Source organism: Mobula birostris, chromosome 9, assembly GCF_030028105.1.
Source record: "Mobula birostris isolate sMobBir1 chromosome 9, sMobBir1.hap1, whole genome shotgun sequence".
NCBI lineage: Eukaryota > Metazoa > Chordata > Chondrichthyes > Myliobatiformes > Myliobatidae > Mobula > Mobula birostris.
Genome location: NC_092378.1, coordinates 66,972,707 through 66,993,088, shown reverse-complemented (window position 1 = coordinate 66,993,088; position 20,382 = coordinate 66,972,707). Strand labels below are relative to the sequence as shown.

At 39.4% G+C, this 20,382-nt stretch overlaps 1 protein-coding gene across 8 annotated transcripts in view; it reads left to right on the top strand.

Moving 5' to 3' along the window:
* Window positions 1-20,382, top strand: part of osbpl8 (oxysterol binding protein-like 8) — a 226,205-nt gene that overhangs the window by 163,043 nt on the left and 42,780 nt on the right. For all 8 annotated transcript variants that reach the window (XR_011887193.1, XM_072268210.1, XM_072268208.1 and 5 more), the window contains 6 exons: window positions 86-332; window positions 1,586-1,770; window positions 3,961-4,042; window positions 4,502-4,600; window positions 5,648-5,744; window positions 8,627-8,725. Coding sequence is in view for 7 of the 8 variants with exons in the window: in XM_072268210.1 (XP_072124311.1) it covers window positions 86-332; window positions 1,586-1,770; window positions 3,961-4,042; window positions 4,502-4,600; window positions 5,648-5,744; window positions 8,627-8,725 (809 nt within the window). In the remaining variant the exon portion in view is untranslated. The remainder of the gene's footprint in view (window positions 1-85; window positions 333-1,585; window positions 1,771-3,960; window positions 4,043-4,501; window positions 4,601-5,647; window positions 5,745-8,626; window positions 8,726-20,382) is intronic.

Genomic DNA, 20,382 nt, shown 5'->3' with positions numbered 1-20,382 from the left:
ACTGTGCCACATTTCTGTTCTGTAGCAGCAGTAAAGTGCAATTGTAGAAAACCTAATTTACAGTGAATTAAATGTACATTTTTAGGCTAAATGAAAGTGAGATTGAACAGCAGCACTTCAGAGATCATGACCTATACTCGGATAAATCCGACAGAGAGAATGAGCCGGACCACGAGGAATCTGACAATGATCCACTGGAGAAAAGTGGTAAAAGTGAGGAAAGTGACTCCGACATCTCAGAGAAACAGGATGTTCTGCATACTGACCTTGAGCCAATAGATATCGTAAAGGAAACCACTTACGTGGAAGAAGCTGATGAAGAATTGGGAGAGGTAAGAGAGTATCACATCATATCAACATACTTTACCAAAATGAAAATGAGGTATGATATCATACTGGTCAGTGATACTATTGTTTTGCAATTTGTTTTCATGGCTATATTTGTAGAATACTGCAGCACAGTACAGGCCCTTCGGCCCAAAATATTGCGCCAACCTTTTAACCTATTCTAAAATCAATCTAACCCTTCCCTCCTACATAGCCCTCCATTTTTCTATCATCTATGTGCTCATCTAAGAGTTTCTTAAATGTACCTAATATATCAACCTCTACCACCACCCCTGGCAGGGTGTTCCACGCCCTCACCAGTCTGTGTAAAGAACTTACCTCTAACATCCCTGCCTCCTTATAGGAAGAGGTTGCTTGTTTCTACTGTGAAATGGAATGTTTGTACACCCAGTACCAGTATAAAGTAGTTCTAAACAAAAAGATTAGGTCTATTTATCACATGTACATTGAAACATATAGTGAAATGTGTCATTTGCATTAAGGGCCAAAACAGTCCGAGGTTGTGCTGGGGGCAGACCACAAATGTAGCCGTGCTTCCGGCATCAATATGGCATGCCTTCAACTTACTAACCCATGTATCTTTTGGAATGTGAGAGGAAACTCACACAGACACAGAAAGAACATGCGAGCTCCTGAGAGACTGGTGGAATTGAACCCTGATCATTGGTGATATAATAACCTTACACCAACAACTATGTTAACATGCCACCCAATGATCAATACATGCAAACTGGAGCAGAAGGCAGACAATACTTAATTGAACTATTATAACCAAAGGACAGGAAATTGCCCAAAAGTGATATGTGGACTTGCACCTTCTACCTCCACAGATAAGACCATAAGACATCAGAGAAGAATTGGACTATTCAACCTATTGAGTCTGTTCTGCCATTCCATCATGGCTGATTTATTTTCCCTCTCAATCCCATTCTCTAGCCTTCTCCCCATAATCATTGGCACCCGTACTAATCAAAAACCTCAGATGATGCTTGACCTGTTCAGTTTTTCCAGATTTTTTTTGTTCCAGATTCCGCATCTGCAGACTCATTTGTTTCCATGCACTTTAGAGAATGCTGCCAACATCTACTGCATGTTTATTAAATTATGTCTTTCCTGATAATTGTAATTGACACCATGAAATGGTAAAATCTGAGAACAATTTTTTCACTGTCCTTCCTCCTCCAAACCTCTCCTTCTAATACCAGCTCTTAATCTTTTATATCTCTGAATAATTTAGATGGGTGAGGAATCTCAGACAGAAATTGTATCCGAAGAGAACAAAAGTCTGATTTGGACTCTGCTGAAACAAGTTCGGCCAGGAATGGATCTCTCAAAAGTCGTACTGCCGACATTTATCTTGGAGCCTCGTTCTTTCTTAGACAAGCTATCAGATTATTACTATCATGCGGATTTTCTGTCAGAGTGAGTGCACTTGCTTTCCCACAACACACCCCCAAGTTACTATTTATCCATAGATGATTGTCCTTTATTATCCGAAACTCTTGGAACTTCCTTCTGTTTTTTTCATCCTTCTACACAGGTGACACAGTCACAGTGGTATTTTTGGCTGAGAAGGTACAAAGGGTAGATTTTTAAAAAGTGATCTTGATATACTGGGTCATCATTAAATTTATCGAATAGTGGAGTGGGTTCATTTGATCACATAGTCTTTTCCTGCTCTTGTTATGATTTTAAATGGTGCATCCTTTAAGTTGATGAGCTTTGGATCTCCAGAAATTTGTATGTAATTTCTATACTCGAGTCCATGACCTTTCCTGACCAATGAGCACTAATGATAATTATGGTCTTCACTTAAGCATATCGCATGTCGATGCGATAGGGCCCGGGTCCTAGTGTGAGAAACGACCCAATGTTTGGACAATTTGAACACATGGCCCGATGGATTGAAAAGGCAGGATGCTGGAACAAGAAAGAAGGGTCAGGCCGATTCTACTTGCTGCTCCGCAACATTTACTCGGCTCTGAGCTGAGCTGAGGCTGTGGCCTGATCCAGCTGCTCCAAACTTCATGTCTGTGGACTCACTTCTGTTCTGAATGCTATTCGCTTACATTTATTGCTTGCACGATTTGTTTTATTTTCTCTGCGCATTAAGTGTTTGACAGTTTTTTTTAATGGGTTCTTTTGAGTTTCTTTGTTTTGTGGCTACCTGTAAGAAGATGAATCTCAAGGTTGTATAATGTATATATACTGTGTTAATAAATGTACTTTTAACTTTGATCTGAAACACATGAATCCTTCACATGAGTAAAACCCTGGGACCAGCCTTCAGCTGTAGTTTTAGCTTCTGGAGAATGTTATGATGGATGCTAGTTGCAGAGCTCAATTCATAGTCCTTACACTTTTCAGACAGATAGAGCACCACAGCACAGAAACAGGCCCTTTGTCCTATATAGTCTGTGTCTAGTCCCATCAACCTGCACCTGGGCCATAGCCCTCCATATCCCTCCCATCCATGTACTTACCAAATTTCTCTTAATTGTTGAAATCAAACCTGCAGCCACCACTTCCGCTGGCAGCTTGTTCTACACTCATCACCCTCTGAGTGAAGAACTTCCCCCCCTCATGTCACTTTTAAACATTTCACCTTTCACCTTTAACCTATGATCTGTAGTTCTAGTCTCACTCATCCTCAGTGGCAAAAGCCTGCTTACATTTACTCTATCTGTACCCCTCATAATTTTGTGTACCTCTATCAAATCTACCCTTCAATCTCCTACAATCCTGGGAATAAGGTACTAACCTATGCAACCTTTCCCTCTAACTGAGCAATGTCCTTGTAAAATTTCTCAGAACCAGAATCAGGTTTATTATCACTGGCATGTTTTGTGAAATTTGTTAACTTAGCGGCAGCAGTTCAGTGCAATACATAATATAGAAGAAAAATGAATAATAAAATAAATAAATCAATCACCGTATACGTATATTGAATAGATTAAAAATCGTGCAAAAATTGAAATATATTAAAAAGTGGGGAAGCATTCATGGGCTCAATGTCCATTTAGGAATTGGATGGCAATGGGGAAGAAGCTGTTCCTGAATCGCTGAGTGTGTGCCTTCAGGCTTCTGTACCTCCTACCTGATGTTAACAGTGAGAAAAGGGTATGCCCTGGGTGCTGCGGGTCCTTAATAATGGATGCTTACTTTCTGAGACAACGCTCCTTGAAGATGCCCTGGGTACTCTATAGGCTAGTACCCAAGATGGAGCCAACTAAATTTACGACTCTGCAGATTCTTTCAGTCCTGTGCAGTAGCTTCCGCGTTTCCCACCCCCCCCCCCATACCAGACAGTGACGCAGCCTGTCAGAATCCTTTCCATGGTACATCTATAGAAGTTTTTGAGTGTTTTTGTTGACGTAACACTCTGCACTCTTTCAATCTTATTGACATATTTTCTGTACATAGGTGACCAAAACAGCACATAATACTGCAAATTAAGCTTCATATTTTCCTTTATATACTCTAGGTTGAGATTTGAAGATTATATAAAAACCACAAAGTAAATTATTGTGTATGTTTTATTTTAAATTCACATGTAATTATTTTATTTCTATTTGTTGTTTTGTGCGATGCTGAAGTGTTTGTTTCTTGCAGCGCAGCCACTGAGGAAAACCCTTACCAACGTTTGAAGAAAGTTGTGAGGTGGTACTTGTCTGGTTTCTACAAAAAACCAAAGGTTTGTTTTCCAAAGCAAATTTCCTTCAGTGTTAAAAATAACTCTTTCTCTGTAACTATTTCACTTCATTCTGCATTCTGTTACGGTTTCCCTTGTACTGCCTCAGTGCACTGATGTAATGAAATGATCTGCATGGATGGCACCTGCAGAATCTCTTGTGTTTAAAGCTTTTCATTCTACCTTAGTACTTATGACAATAATAAACCAATTTGCCATTTTACAATATTGTAACAGAATCTGAAATGTTAAAGCCAAGAGGGTGAAGATATGTTCGGAAGGTGTGGGTGTGTATGTATATTATAACTATCAAATAGCAATTGCTGAACTTCAGTTACTCCCACTGCATAAATTAATCAGATTTTTGACAGAATGTTAAATGGATACAACCTTTTAACTTCTTTTTCCAAAGTTTTGTGGTCAAATTCTTGGCTTTGTAAGTCTTTTTCTTTCTGTGGTAAGGGCCTGAAGAAACCATACAATCCAATCATTGGTGAAACATTCCGGTGTATGTGGATTCATCCAAAAGGCAACAGCAGGACATTTTACATCGCCGAACAGGTATATGAAAATGATCCACTTCTAGGGTATCCTTCACACACATTATTGCCTAACTATTGTAACACATCTAATGCTAGAATGAGAGTCACAGAGTCACACAGCAGAGAAGCAGGCTCTTCAGCCCATCTGGACCATGCCGATAAAGATTCCCATTTAAGCAAGTCCCCTTTGCCTGCGTTTATCCCATATTCTCTCAACCTTTCCTACCCACGTATCTGCCAAGTGTCTTTTAAATATTATTGTACCTACCTCCCTTTGGATTGATCAACCGCGTGGAGAGGAGGAAACTGCTGCACGGACAACAGCTTGCTGTCCAGATCGCACTGTGTAGCTTGAGTACTGGCTCGTGTATCACATAGACAGCTGGGACGCAACATTCGTGGTCAAAACCGACCAACGGAGAGCATCATTGCACCTTCTGTAGCATCCACACCACAGTCACCAGATTCAAAAACAGTTCCCTTCCCCAACCAATAATGCTGATCAACATCTCTACCCACTAACCCACCCCTCCACACCCTCACCATCGCTATTTTATCATTTCCTGTCAGAGTCACTTAATGTACAGACACTCCTGTGCCTCATATCACTTCATGGGCATACAATCAATCTATCTTATGTGTTTATATTTATTGTATTTTTTATTATTGTGTTCTTTATCTTGTTGTGTGCAGCATCAGTGCTAGAGTAACAATTGTTTTGTTCTCCTTTACACTTGAGTACTGGAAATGACATTGAACAATCTTGAATCATGAATTAGATATATAACAGGGTAGCAGGCCTTCCAGCCCAGTGAGCCTGCTCCACCCTTTCGTACCCACATGACCAGTTAACCTATTAACCCGTATATCTTTGGAATGTGGGAGGAAACCAGAGCACCCGGAGGAAACCTACACGGACATGGAGAGAATGTACCTACTCCTTAGTCCCAGGCTGGAATTGAACCCGGGTGGCTGGCGCTGTAATATCATTACACTAACCGTTACACAACTGCTGATATGTGCTCAGCTAATTTTGCTTTGTACTGACTTACCTTGTATGTAATAGGTATCTCACCATCCACCTGTGTCTGCATTCTATGTAAGTAATAGAAAGGATGGATTCTGCATCTGCGGTAGCATCTTGGCCAAATCAAAGTTTTATGGTGAGTTTTGGTTTCCTTGCAATTGCATTTGATCCAGGCACTGTTATAAGTAGACTGTTTCACATCAAAAACATTGCTTTACAATGTTGGAGAATAGTGTTAGGGAAAAGCTTGATTTCAGTCCCAGGTCAGACTGAAAATAGTGTGTAAGGAGTATATAAACAGTTTGGTACGTGTACGGGAAGTGGAGGGGATGGTGGGAAAGCAGCTTGTTTTGTTGCTCTTGCTGCTTGCGTTATTTTGCTGAGCATTATGGGCATGCTATGTTAGCGCTGGAAGGTGTGGCGGACTGCCCCCAGCAAATCCAACATAGCATGCCTACAGTGTTCAACAGAACATGCAGTCAATATACAACAAGCAACAACAGCCAAGCAAACCCCTTCCTTATTCCTCAGTCTTTATCGAGTATCACGGGCCCTCATCCTCAGGGCTCAGCGATGGTGGTCCTTCATTTCAGGGATCGCAGGTTTTCATCCTTGCCGACCAGACCATTATCTTCATTTATTGCTGGAGTCCAACATCTAAATCTGCCATTGATTTCAGCCCTCCAGACCTGTCCGAAAGAGGTGAAAGGACAGGTGATTTATCGCCTGTAGTTGAATGGAAGAGGACGGAATGCAGTTGTTGGTCACCGGGGAGTAGCTGAGGAAACAGCTCCTAAAAAATGCAGAAAGGGTTGGGGAGGAGAATGTGTGTCAGGTGATCAATGAATATCATATTGGTGCTGGTGGAATGGTCCAGAGAATATGGGAACTGTGGGTGAGAGGTGGTGACCAGAGAGCTCTGTGCTGACCATGTAAGAGCAGAACTTGCAGATAGATAAGATGTAAGCCATTTATTTAGAGGAACAGCATGGAACAGGCCTTTCTGGCCCATTGAGCCGCACTGCCCAACACCCCACCTATTTAACTGTAGCCTAATCACAGGACAGTTTAAAATAACCAATTAACCAAGAGCTGCTACCATTTATGGACTATGGGAGGAAACTGGAGTACCCGGAGGAAACCCACACATTTACAGGGAGGACACACAAACTCCTTTTCGAGGATACCGGAATTGAACTCTGAACTTTGACGCCCCAAGCTGTAGTAGGGTCGTGCTAACCACTATGCTGCCATGGTGCTCCAAAGCCGGCTCCACTGTAGCAGGGAGGGGTCACAGGTCAGGAAGAAGGCAGACATCGCAGAGGCACCTGTCAGAGTCAGAATAATCCAAATCACTTACTGACCTATATGTCATGCAGTTTGTTGTTTTATTTTAATTTTAATTTAGAGATCCAGCGCAGTAACAGGCCCTTCCAGCCCAATGAGCTTGCGCTGCCCAATTAGACCCATGTGACCCATTAACCTACTAACCCTGAATTCTTTGGAATATGGGAGGAAACCAGAGAACCCAGTTTCTGGCAGCACTAGAATGCGAAGATGTAAAATCACTATAAATTACAAAGTAAATAATGTAAAGTCATAGGAATAATAAAATAGTGTTCATGGATTCATGAAACGTTCAAAGATTTGATGGCGGAGGGGAAGAAGCTGTTCCTTAAACATTGAGTGTGGGACTTCAGGCTCCTCTACCTCCTCCTCGATGGTAGTAACAAGGAGAGGGCTTGTCCCGGATGGTGAGGGTCCTTAGTGATGGTTGCCACCTTCTTGAGAAATCACATCTTGAAGATGTCCTTAGTGGTGGAGAGGATTATACATGTGATGGAACTGGCTGCATCTACAACCTCCTGCAGCCTCGTGGTCCTGTGCATTGGAGCAAATACAACAGAGATGATCCCAGTTCCTCCAACTCCATTGCATTGCTCCAATGGTAAGTTGTTCTGCACGAGTGCCTCTGCCCAGATGCCCCTGCAGAACAGACAGCAAAATTCTCCATAGGTCAATGTCCAAGCATTGGTGAGATAATGGCACAGTGCAGGGTCCAAATTGTAGGGGAATAACTGACAGAAAGCCCAGGCATCTCAAGTAAGGTGAATTTGCATAGAGTCTCTTAAACAGGCCCTTCAGCCCATTAGTCTATGAAGAAGAAGAAGAATAGCCCTTAACTAGGCAGTGGAGTTATCAGGGCACCATCTTTTGACAGTGTTTCGTAGCAAGCTATTCTTGTTTTTACGAGGCCGAGTTGCTAGCTCAACGCTCAACCCGACTTGGATTCGAACTCGGGAACCTTCGCTCCGGAGTCCGGCACTGATATTATTGCGCCACCAAACGGTACCATTAGTCCATGTTGCACAGTTATTCTGCCAAGTCCTATTTCCCTTCACCTGGTCCGTGGCCCTCCATACTCCTCCTTTCCATATACTTGTGCAAACTTCTCTTAAATGTTGAAATTGAACTCACATCCACCACTTCCATACTTATACAACCCTCTGAGTGAAGTTCCCACTCAGGTTCCCCTTAAATATTTCACCTTTCACCCTTAACCTATGACCTCTAGTTCTAGTCTCACCCAGCCTCAGTGGTAAAAACCTGCTTGTGTTAACCCTATCTTTTCTCATAATTTTGTATACCTCTATCAAATCCCACTCATTCGCCTATGCTGCAAGAATTAAAGTCCTAATCTATTCATTCTTTCCCGATAGTTCTGGCAATATCCTTGTAAATTTTCTCTGTAGTCTTTCAATCTTATTAATGTCATTCTTGTAAGTAAGTGACCAGAAATGCACACAATACATGAAATTTGGCCTCACCAACATCTTATACAACTTGAACGTATCATCCCAATTCCTGTGCTCAGTACTCTGATGTATAAAGGCCAATGTGCCAAAAAGCTTTCCCTACGACCCTACTTACCTGTGTATCTATCTGCATGTAGTATGGTACAAATAATGAGAAAATCTCGATGGCCAATTGATGTGTATTCTTTGCTCTGTGTTTCAGGAAATTCATTATCAGCAATATTGGATGGTGAAGCAAGGCTTTCTTTCCTTAGCCGAGGAGAAGATTACATAATGAATATGCCTTATGCTCATTGCAAAGGTAGCATTTCTGGTTTCTTATGTTAGCGTTACATTTCTCTGTGGAGTAAGATGTTTACGGTATAGTGTGGAAGTTGTGGTAAGGCAAGGGTTAACATAATGCTCAGGCAAGGGTAGATTGCAAATACAGTGTAGACAGCCCAGGCAAGAAAAGTCTTTGAAAAGCATAGCTTCACTTTACAGAGCAGATTCCCGGAACCAGTTTCACTTACTGGAGTTGAGATAAGTATATAACAAATCACACACATCAACTAAGGGACAGTTGCTTTACTAACTTCAAAGTATCATCGGTTAATAGTTTGCAGTTTCTATTGATTTTTAAAGCTTCTATTGCAAATGGCAATTGATCTTGCGGGTAAGAAATTCAAGCATACAGAGCTTACCAACTGGTCAATATCTGTAACTGCTAGTCAATTGCATTTTTCTGTTCTGACTTCAGAACAGTGTGGTGCAGGGGCCATGCTGTTCCCTTGTGCACAAGTAAAATAAAGTCTGATTGAGGAATGAGAGTAAGTTACAGAGCCCAGTTAATCAGCCACAACAATAGCCTATGTATTAGTTCTTAAAGTGCAATGGAAAAGCTGTTAGAGGATTTAAATCTAGAAAAAGTTTGTTCATCAGCCCAATCTACTTTACTCATTCAGTGCCAAAGTCTTAAAGGTAAAAACTGTTTTCATTGTATTGAAAATATGTGATTTCTCAGTGAATGACAATTCACATATATATGAAATTAGTTTTCAAAGCCCAAGGTAGTTGTTAATTAGTGATTGTGACCTATTTGATAGAAAACTGCTGTATTTCAGTCAGAAAAGTAAAACACTTACATTCTCTTGTTACAGAAATATTGGATTGGGGAGTAGAGTTGTTATTTCTTGGAGATTAATTTTCCTATGCTTGCTTGTATTTTTATATAATAACATATATATTTATTTAATTGTTCAGTGAATTTTCCAGCAATTAAGGTGCAGTTATTTTTATAGAAGCCTCTTATTTCTCTGCAGCAGGTGTCATGCCATTTGAATCTGGGTTAACTGTTATTACTGAAATTTTGCTATCTTAGTCTGAGTATGAGATGACCGTGACTGCTCTTTCCTTCTTTTCTTTGTTCTCTCGGCTCCTCTTTCTTTGATTGTTCTTTGTCCTTGTAACACAAAACAATTGCCTAGCAATAAGCTTTATGACTCATTTCTGATTCTGAAGAATCTTTGGATCACAAAAACATCAGAGTCCAACAACAAGAATAGTTAGTCAGTGATTCATGTTCACATCAGTTCGCTGGTTGTGCTGGAGAAGGATATAACTGCATGCTATTGAGAAGCAAGGAATCGCTGACAGTTCGTATGTTTGTCCAGCTGCTACAGGGCATTGTCCACTACAACAGTGTGCACAGATCAGAATCAGATTTATTAATATTGACTTAGATGTTGTGATATGTGTTTTGTGGCAACAGTATAGTGCAAAAATTTTTAAAGTTGTCATGCATATAGAGCAAAGAAAAGGAGTAATAAGGTATTGATCTTGGATTCATGGAGTGTTCAAAGATCTGATGGAGAAGGGGTTGAATGTGGGACTTTAATCTCCTGTACTTCCTGCCTGATGGAGGAGAGGGACTGTCCCAGCTGATGAAGGTTCTTAATGATGGATGCTGCCTTCCTGAGGCACTGCCTTTTGAAGATGTCGTCGATGGTGCGGAGGGTTGGGCCCATGATGGAACTGGCTGAGTCTACAGCTCAATGCAGCCTCTTGCGATCCTGTGCATTGGAGGCTTCGTACCAGGCAGAGACACAACCGTCAGAATGCTCTCCATCTTATTCTCATTGTAAATTCTTCACCATGGGTCAAATGTCTGCATTTTTCCTTTAACCTTCACTTCTACAGTTCATATCTTATCACGTGTTTGTCTTTTTATATCTGCAGTGTGTGATCCTGAAGTTGTTTAGAATTATGAGTACCATTGACAGAGAGATGTCGAGAATGTTATGGTAATAAGATTACTGTCCATAATCACAGGGATCTTAACAGTTTAAATGATGTATTGACCATGTATTCCTATTATCTGCAGGAATACTTTTATGTAGATAAGCCTCATATGTACTGTACTGTATGCATATTTTTACATGGATAAGATTTGAAATTGGAAGGATTTGAAGTCTCCACCATATCAAGGGAGTGTATAGAATTTGGTTGGTGCCACCTAAGCTTAATTACCTCAGCTTTTGAGTATGTTAGGAATCATCAATTAGTCATCATCATATCCCATGGTAGTGTGATGAGAGAAGCCAAATGACCTATTTATCCCACTGGGTGAATTGTATCATTAGGAATAAGTTATGTTAATCACAATGACTATCGTAATTATTTTTTAACATGCTTGTAATTTTCAAACTCATGGAAATGCAAGGAACTATAGATGCTGGAACCTGGAGAAATTAACAGCCTGCTGGAGGAACTCAGTGGGGTCCCATGTAGGGTTTTGACCTGTAATGTTGACATTTCCTTTACTTCCACTGAGTTCCTCCAGCAGTTTTTCCGAACATGTGTAGCTACAGATAAATTACTGTTAAACATGCTTACTTGCTTTAAGTACCTTTTCTGGCAAAAACTCAGCAATATCTGGCTTATCTCATACACAGTAATTCTTAACACATTTATGTTAACATGTTTCTTTCTCAGCAAATGTTGTCTGATTTCACTGGACAACAGATTTTTTTGGAAGTGTTGCTTCCCCAGAAATTTGTTTTGTTTCTGATAGACCGCTTGAAGCTGAACACAAATATAATTTCAGACCACTTGTATCACATGGGAATTTGGAGAAATGATAAATTAACTATTATTAAATATAATGCATTGAATTATAGAACGGTGCTGATGCTTTTCAATAGTTGAACTGAGCTAAAAATGTTTTGTTGATGGTTTTCGTTTGTACTCAGTGTCTGAGGTTTCTCACTTATGTGCTCAGCAATAATCAGCCAGCATTGATGGAATCCGGTTGCCCTAATACAGTTTCTCCATGACCACAATGTCCTGGTGAAACCTTTCACCATGCTCGTCACTGACAGCACCAAGATTTGCAGGGAAGAAATCTAAATGGGAATGCAGAAAATGCATCTCTAGTGACATGTTGCACTTCATGGTTTTGTACGCTTGAAACATCTTGTCAACCCGCTGCACGTAGTTTGGTGCTCTGTAGTTGTCAAAAAAATATTCAACAACATCTTTGAAAGGTTTCCATGTGATTTTCTCCAGTCCCACTAGAAGTTTTCCGAATTGCCTGTGTTTGATGACCTGTTTGGTTTGTGGACCAAGAAAAATGCCTTCCTTAATCTAGGCATCAGTTATTCTTGGAAAAAAATCTGTCTCAAACATCAAAATCCTTCATGGAAATTTTTAGCTTCCTAAAACCTGTCCTGCCTTGCAGCATCCGCCCTGCCTAAGAATGTGTAAGCATGTCTAGACAAGATAGAAAACTTCAGCTTACATCATGGGCAACATTTGAATTGACTTGAATCATGAATTGAAATAACAAGTGTAGGCGATTTCAAAAAATTTGGTGCGTGGTAGGGAAATTTCTTGACCATTTTCATGATCAGCAGCCCAAAACCCGTAAGATGTACTGAGAAATATTCCGGAAGCAAAATCGTTGTTGTTTAGTGTTTTCTATTTTCATCCCAGATTCCAGCATTTTTCGATTTTGCTTTTTGAAATCCATTCAACTGGCTTCCTCCCAGAGCATGTAAAATCTAACCTACAATTTGAAGAAATTTCTGTGCAGTTATTTCCTGAAAGCAAAAGTTGATTCATAATAGTAATTCAGCCGTATCTCCTGAAACTTGCTCTGACCTCTCCTAGAATAAATTACTCCTCTTAATTTCCAGGGGACAGTAGTAGTGGTGGTGGTCGTTGTAGTAGTAGTTGTTGTTGCTTTTGTTTGAAACACTGCATCAGGAGAGTCTTGTGTTACCTTTATACCTTTATTGTTATGCCAATGTCCCTCATAATTCCCAATTTCTGGCAGAATGAGCAAGGTAAATGGAACTAATCAGATAGTTAAACCAAAGAGCTGGCAGAGGCAGTTTGGGCCAAGTGGGCTCCTTCTGTTTGCATATACAGTATCTCCTTTTGCGAAGGAGTGCATTTTAGAACACACAACAGTACAGCGCAGTATTGGCTTTTCAACCCATGATGTTATACAAACCTTTTAACCTATTTTAAGATTAATCTAACCTTTCCCTCCTACATAGCCCTCCATTTTTTTTTTATCATCCATGTACCTGTCTAAGAGTTTCTTAAATGCCGTTAATATATCTGCTTCTGCCAACTCCCCTGGGACTCACTACTCTATGTGTAAAAAAAAACTTGACTCTGACATCTCCCCATACTTTCCTCCAATCACTTTAAAGTTATGTCCCTTCGTATTAGCCATTTCCATCGTGGGAAAAAGTCTGTGGCTGGTGGCTCTTATCTATGCCTTTTGTCATCTTGTATGCCTCTATCACCTCTTGCTTCAAAGAGAAAAGCCCTAGCTCACTCAACCTTTCCTCATAACACATGAACTCTAATCCATCCTGGTAAATCTCCTCTGCACCCTTTCTGAAGATTCCGCATCCTTCCTATAATGAGGAAAACAGAACTGAACACAATACACCAAGTGTGGTTTAACCAGAGTTTTATAGAGCTGCAATATTACCTCACAGATCTTGGACTCAAACCCGTGACTTTAAAGGCCAACACTTTATGCGCCTCCTTAAGCACCCTATCAACTTTAATAGTAACGTTCAAAATTGAATTAATACTTGTCTAAGAAAACTTACCAACTTCTGGGAGAATGAGCCTGGGGCTAATTGGGTACTTCTACCAAAGAGATGGCAGAGGTACTTTGGACCAAATGGACCCCTTCCCTGCAGCAACACACACATAATGCTGGGAGAACTCAGCAGGCCAGGCAGAATCTATGGAAAACAGGACGCCATGAAGGGTCTTGGCCCAAAACCTCAGCTGTTTATTCCTCTCTTATAGATGCTGCTTGACCTGCTGAGTTCCTCTAACTATTTGTGTAGCATATCTAAAATTCATTATTTAAGATCCTGTATTGTAATGTGTCATGTATTAATGTGATGTATATGTTTGTGACCACATCAGTGATTAAGACAACTTGATTTTGATTCCTAGTCAATTATCATGATCAGTCCTGAACAGGCAGTGTTTAGTATTGTTGGATTGGGGTGTAGAATTATTAATTTTCTTGTAGTTTAACTTTCCTATGTTTGTTTGTATTTTTGTATAATCATCTATATATATGTAATTGTTCAGTGAATTTTTCAGTAATTACAGTATAGTTGCTTCTGTATTTTTCTAGAAATTTCTGAGTATTTCAGTAGCAGGTGTCATGCCACTTGATTGGTTATTCTATTGGTTAATTGTTATCATTGGATTTTTTGTTAGTCTGAGTATGAAATGACCACAATTACTTTTTTCCTTCATATTTTCTTTGTTCTCTCAGTTCTCTCTCAATGGTTTTTCATTTTTGTAACATTTAGTAAAATGGTCGTAAGCAATATGTTTTATGCCTCATACTTGACTTCCAAAGAACTTTTGGATCGCTAAAGTATCAAGATCCAGCACTGCCATCATCAAATGATAAATTGCAAATTCTTTGGAAGCATTGCTAATGAGTGACAGTTCTGTGCATATGCTGCTTCCTTTCACAAAGAAAATCATCTTTTTCAATATTAGAATTCTTCTGCCAATTCATACCTTTTGCTTAATGGATCCATGTCCTTCTTATGTGCCCTTGTCACTCGGTTTTTATCACCTAGAAAGAGTGATGTTTAATTAATCACTTAAATTACTTTAGTTGGAAAGAACGTGTACTTGAATCTGCTTTAGATACAATCACTCTAAGCAGTTGTTCATTCCTTTTGTGAACAAAACTCAATAAAATCTTTTATAAAGAGCAATCTTTAATCTCTGATGTTTCCAAGAGAGAGAATTTTTTAAGTAAAGTCAAACCTCTCTGCCGGCACAGTGGCCATTCTTTAGGAGCTCTACAGATTGATGGTCTATGTGTTTAATTCAGCATTAATGCTTTGGTTTAACACCATTATGAACACTTCATTAAGGTGTTCTCAAGATGTATGTCTTCTGGATAAATCACTCCATTCTAGTCTATCATCAGTTCATCTCCAAATACAGTATATCTTGGGGTTTTGTATTTTCTTTTCTGATCTAGATGCTGTTTTATTATTTTAAGATGCATGAAACATTTATTTCTTTGCTAGTTGACCTTTCAATGTCATCGTAACTATCAACTCTGCAGTTGTACTGCTGCACGGGCAGTTCTCCTTCACAATCATTACACCCTGAAACTTGGTGGATCCAGTGATAATGATCTAGAAATTTGTTGGAAGTCAAGCATGAGGAGTAAATCTTTTAATTATAGTTGTTTTATTAGTCATCCATAACAAGAAATCTAAAAGTGACCAAATCACTCCACGGTAAGATAGAGGCTATAAGGCTTGGGAGCAGAAGTTGGCCATAAAGCTTATCAAGTCTGCTTTGCCATTTGATCATGAATGCTTTATTTTCCCTCTCAATCCCATTCTCTTGCCTTCTCCCCATAACCTTTGACACCCTTATTAATCAAGAACCCATCAAACTCGATGACTTGGCCTTTGTGTTAAGAAATTCCTATTCATCTCTTCTAGAGGGCCGTTCTGGTATACTGAAACTTCTCCATCCCGTCCATGTGCACTATATCTCTGCCTTTCAGTGTTCAATAGGTTTCAATGAGATTCCAACCCCCCCCTCCAATTCTTCTAAACTCCAGCAAGCACAGGCTTACAGCCATCAAATACTCCTCATACATAACTCTTTCATTCCCAGGATCATTCTCATAAACTTTGTCTGGACCCTGTCCAATGTCAGCACATCCTTTCTTAGATATGGGAGCCATAACTGCTCACAGTACTCCAAACGTGGTCTGACAAATGCCTTATAAAGTTTCAAAATTACATCCTTGCTTTTAAATTCTAGTCCTCTCAAAACATATGCTAACATTGCTTTTGAAGGAGGAGAATAAAGAAAAGAGAAAAGAAACAATGATGTTGAGGTCATTTTATACTCAGAGATAAAGCACATTCCAGTGAAAACAATTAACCTGTGAAATATCCAGATTCAAGTGGCATGACACCTCCTATAGAAAAACAAAGCAGCTTCTCGGGTAATACAGAATCTTGCTTGACTCCAAGTACTGGAAAATTCATTGAACAATTACACACATATAGGTGATTATATAAAAATACAAGCAAGCATAGGAAAAGTTAAACTATGAGTAAAGTAACAATTTTACTCTCTAACCCAACAGACTTTGAGATTCTAGCATTGCACACGTGGAATTAAGTGAAGAGGTTCAGTGGTTGCAATCAGTGATGTTTTGCTCTTCACTATCCTTTTCCAGTGTAACCTCCAGTAATCACTGACTTGACAATTACTTAAACTATCTGCAGCTGTTGTTGCTGTAAAATATTAAGAGAACATTGGGATTTGTTAAATGGCTGAGTGTTAATCATGTACTGAGCAACAATCGTGTTAAACATAAAGCATTACAGCACAGAAACAGGCCCTTCAGTCGATGATGCTGTGCAGAACTAATAAAGCAAGCAATGCGTAGTTCCACTGTTAATTACTTTATTTATAGAGTATTTTTCATACAGATGGTATAGTTCAAAATGCTTTGCAATGGGATAAAAGTACAAGTATTAAATTTTAAAAAGTAAACATGAACATAAAAGACAAATAGATGTTAGTTAAAAGCAAGGTTAAATAAATGGGTTTTGAGCTGGCATTTAAAAGAGTCAATTGAGTCTGCATGCCTTATAGTTTTAGGTATTTGAATTCAACAGTTTAGGAGCGTAGTTCAGAAAAGCTGACCTGCCAATTACCTTTTGAGGGAGATTGTTTAAATTTAAGAGACCGGTGGAAGAAGACCTGAGAGGTCGAGTAGGATTATAAAGCAGAGACGATTCTGTGATGTACTCCAGTCCCAGAGCATTAAAAGCTTTAAAAACAAGTAAGAGAACTATAAAATTCAATTCTAAAAGACATAGGAAGCAAATGCAGAGTAGCTGGTACTGGAGTGAAATGTTCCCGCATCCTGGTTTTGGTTAAAACTCTAGCAGCAGCAGCATCATTCCGAATGAGCTGAAGTTTGTCAATAGATTGTTTTGGAAGATCAGTAAAAAGTGTGTTGCAGTAATCTAGTCTATTCAATATAAAGGCACTAACCCCTTCTGCCTGCATACGGTTCCACATCCTCCATTCTCTACATATTCATGTGCCTCTACTGGCCTCTTAACATTTTAACAAACTTCAGAATCAAAAAATAATCTTGTGTAGATAATTCCCTCAGGTAGAAATTTCAAGATGCAGGGTTATAACTTGACTTAACATAAATTTTTAAATTAGGAATTCATAACAATGAAAATAATGGTAAATGAAAATAATGGTAATCAACTCGATGGAAATATTGGGAGCAATGGAGGCTGAGAGAAAATCTGATAGAGGTTTATAAGATTATGAGAGACATAGACAGAGTAGATAGACAGTATCTTTTATCCCAGGGTTGAAATGTCTAATTCCAGAGGGCATACATTTAAGGTGAGAGGATGTAAGTTCAAAGGAGATGTGAAAGGCAGATCTTTTGCACAGAGTACCTGTAATGCATTTAGGATTTTAAAGGGACATATATATTGACATATGAAAGTGAGCAAAGTGGAAGGATATGGACATTGTGTAGGCAGAAGGTTTATCTTAGTTGGCCATTTGATTACTAATTTAATTGATTGACACAACTTTGCGGGCTGAAGGATCTGTCCCTATGCAATACTGTTCCATGTTCTAAATCACTCTGTTGTAAGGGCGAGAGAGAAAGCAAAGAGGAAAACAAAGAAAAGAGAAAAAGGAAGAAGTTGTGGTCATCTTATACTTAAAAAATATAGCTTACTACAGAGATACAGCATATTCTAGTGATAGCAATTAACCTATGACTTAGCCACTTTCAAGTGCTACATGTATTTGTAAAGAATTTTTGAAGCTAGTCATAATAAACTGTTTCATTGGTATTCATTAGCGACTAGATACAGTATGTACAGCATGTATTCCAGTATTCTATTTATGCCTGGTGTTAGGATAAATATTCAGAAGAATTATAGCAAGTGTATCCAGATTGATATAAAATGGGTAGCTTTGGAAAATGGGCGTTTCCGACTCGAAGAAATTGGCGTACAAACAGTTCTCAGTAACCTAGGACTATCTATATAATGAGTGGCCTAATATAGGCTGAATAGCCTTGATTTGAAATTCCAAAATCCAATATTTTTTAGCGCTGACACAATGTCACAAAGGGAAAATTCCACAGGACGATGGGGAGGTTCTTAAGCGATGTGCAGGTCACTGCACAGCACTGACGTTTCTGAGAAGTGATCTCACATAAGTTAATCAAAAATAGAAAACCACTTCAGAAGTTGAAAAATGAATATCTCGATCGTCTATCATCAGTGTCAGAGTGAGCATATGCTGCTTCACAGTATGCTAATCATGAAACAAGCAAACGAACTGAAAATTGAAGATATTGTGAATATTCAGCAGGCTGGTTGGTGAAATTTAAGAAAAGGCACAGGGTTTAATTTTTAAAGCATCTGCTGATTATGAAAATCTAGCATCAGAACAAGTCTACAATGCTGACTGTTTTTATACCTTACATGACAGCATTAAATTTTTGATACATCACTGATGAAAATCTAACACCAGAACAACTCTACAATGATGATTGTTTTTATACCTTACATAAATCTAAAAAGGTAAAATACAAGTACAGAGTACTGTAAGCTTTTAATCAAAACACAGTATCATAGGTGGAGACTGAAAGCCTGCCATTGTGTGTCGTTCCACAGCTGATTCAGGTATTCTCCCGATGCTGCTGTGGTGCTTTTGTTGCCCTGCGCACATTCCATTTTCATTATATTAATGGTATGTCATAATTTTTACTGTTAAGTACATATGCATGATAAACAAGTGTAAGACAAGGACTGCTCACCAGTAGCACACAAATACACAGTCAGAAATTATGGCAACCCAAGCTATCTCATTACATATTCCAAAACACTTCCAGCCCCATGCATTTTGGATAAAGGGTATTCAACCTGTACTGTTTACAGCAGATGAGCAAAAGACATTCTAGTGATGATCATTTCTTTAAGGTCTGTGAAAGCTGAAATTAATTTAAAGTCTGTTTAATCTAAAGAGCAGTCTAACATTACATCTGGTGTTGTTATCATTTGTAATCCATGGGCAAAGCTGTTCACTTTTGCAAATGGTTTAGATGCCGCTGTAAGACATTTAATTTGGGCGTCTTATGGATCTAGATTAAAGGTTCACTTTATTAGTCATGTGTACATTGAAACATTCAGTGAAATGTGTTGTTTGCATCAATGACCAATGTAGTTTGAGGGGGAAGCCCGCAAGTCTCACCAACATAGCGTGCTCACAATTTACTAACCTCATCCCATGCATCTTTGGGATGTGGGAGGAAACTGGAGCACCCGGAGGGAACACAGGAAGTCACTGGGGGAATGTACTGTACGAGCTCCTTATAGACAGTGGCAGGAATTGAACCCCGTTCGCTGGCACTGTAAAGTATTACACTATCCGCTGAGCCTTTGAATTTTATCCATTTTCCTTCCCTATATGTCTGATTTTGAAAATATTCCTTTGAAGTCACTACATTTATCAAACCCTGTAACTGTAAAATCATGTTCCACATTTAAATGAATAAAACAGGCAATCCTAGAAATACTCACCAAGTCAACAAGCATCTGTGGGGAGAGAGAATTGATGTTTCTAAAGTGTGGTAATGTACACAATACGATCTCAGGTTTGCTTGTATTAAGAACATAAGAAATAGGAGCAGGAGTCGGCCATCTGGCCCGTCAAGCCTGCTCCGCCATTCAATAAGATCATGGCTGATCTGACAATGGACTTATCTCCACGTACCTGCCTTTTTCCCATAACCCTTAATTCCCCTACTATGCAAAAATCTATCCAACCTTGTCTTGAATATATTTAATGAGGTAACTTCCCCGCTTCATTGGGCAGAGAATTACACAGATTCACCACTCTTTAGGAAAAGCAGTTCCTCCTCATCTTCATTCTAAATTTACTCCCCTGAATCTTGAGGCTATTTGTAGTCTCACCTACTAGTGGAAAAAACTTCCCTGCCTTTACCTTATCTATCCCTTTCATAATTTTATATGTTTCTATAGATCTCCCTCATCCTTCTGAATCCCAGTGAGTAAAGTCCCAGGCAACTCGATCTCTCCTCATTGTTTAACCCCATCTTCTCTGGAATCAACCTGCTTAAGCTCTTCTGCACCGCCTCCAAAGCCCGTATATCCTACCTCAAGTAAGGAGACCACAACTGCACTTACTACTCCAGATGTGGTCTCACGAATACCCTGTACAGTTGCAGCATAACCTCCCTGCTCTTCAATTCAATCCTTCTAACGATGAAGGCGAACATTCCATTTGCCTTCTTCATAGCCTGTTGCACCTGTAAACCAACCTTTTGCGATTCATGCACAAGCACTCCCAAGTCCCTCTGCA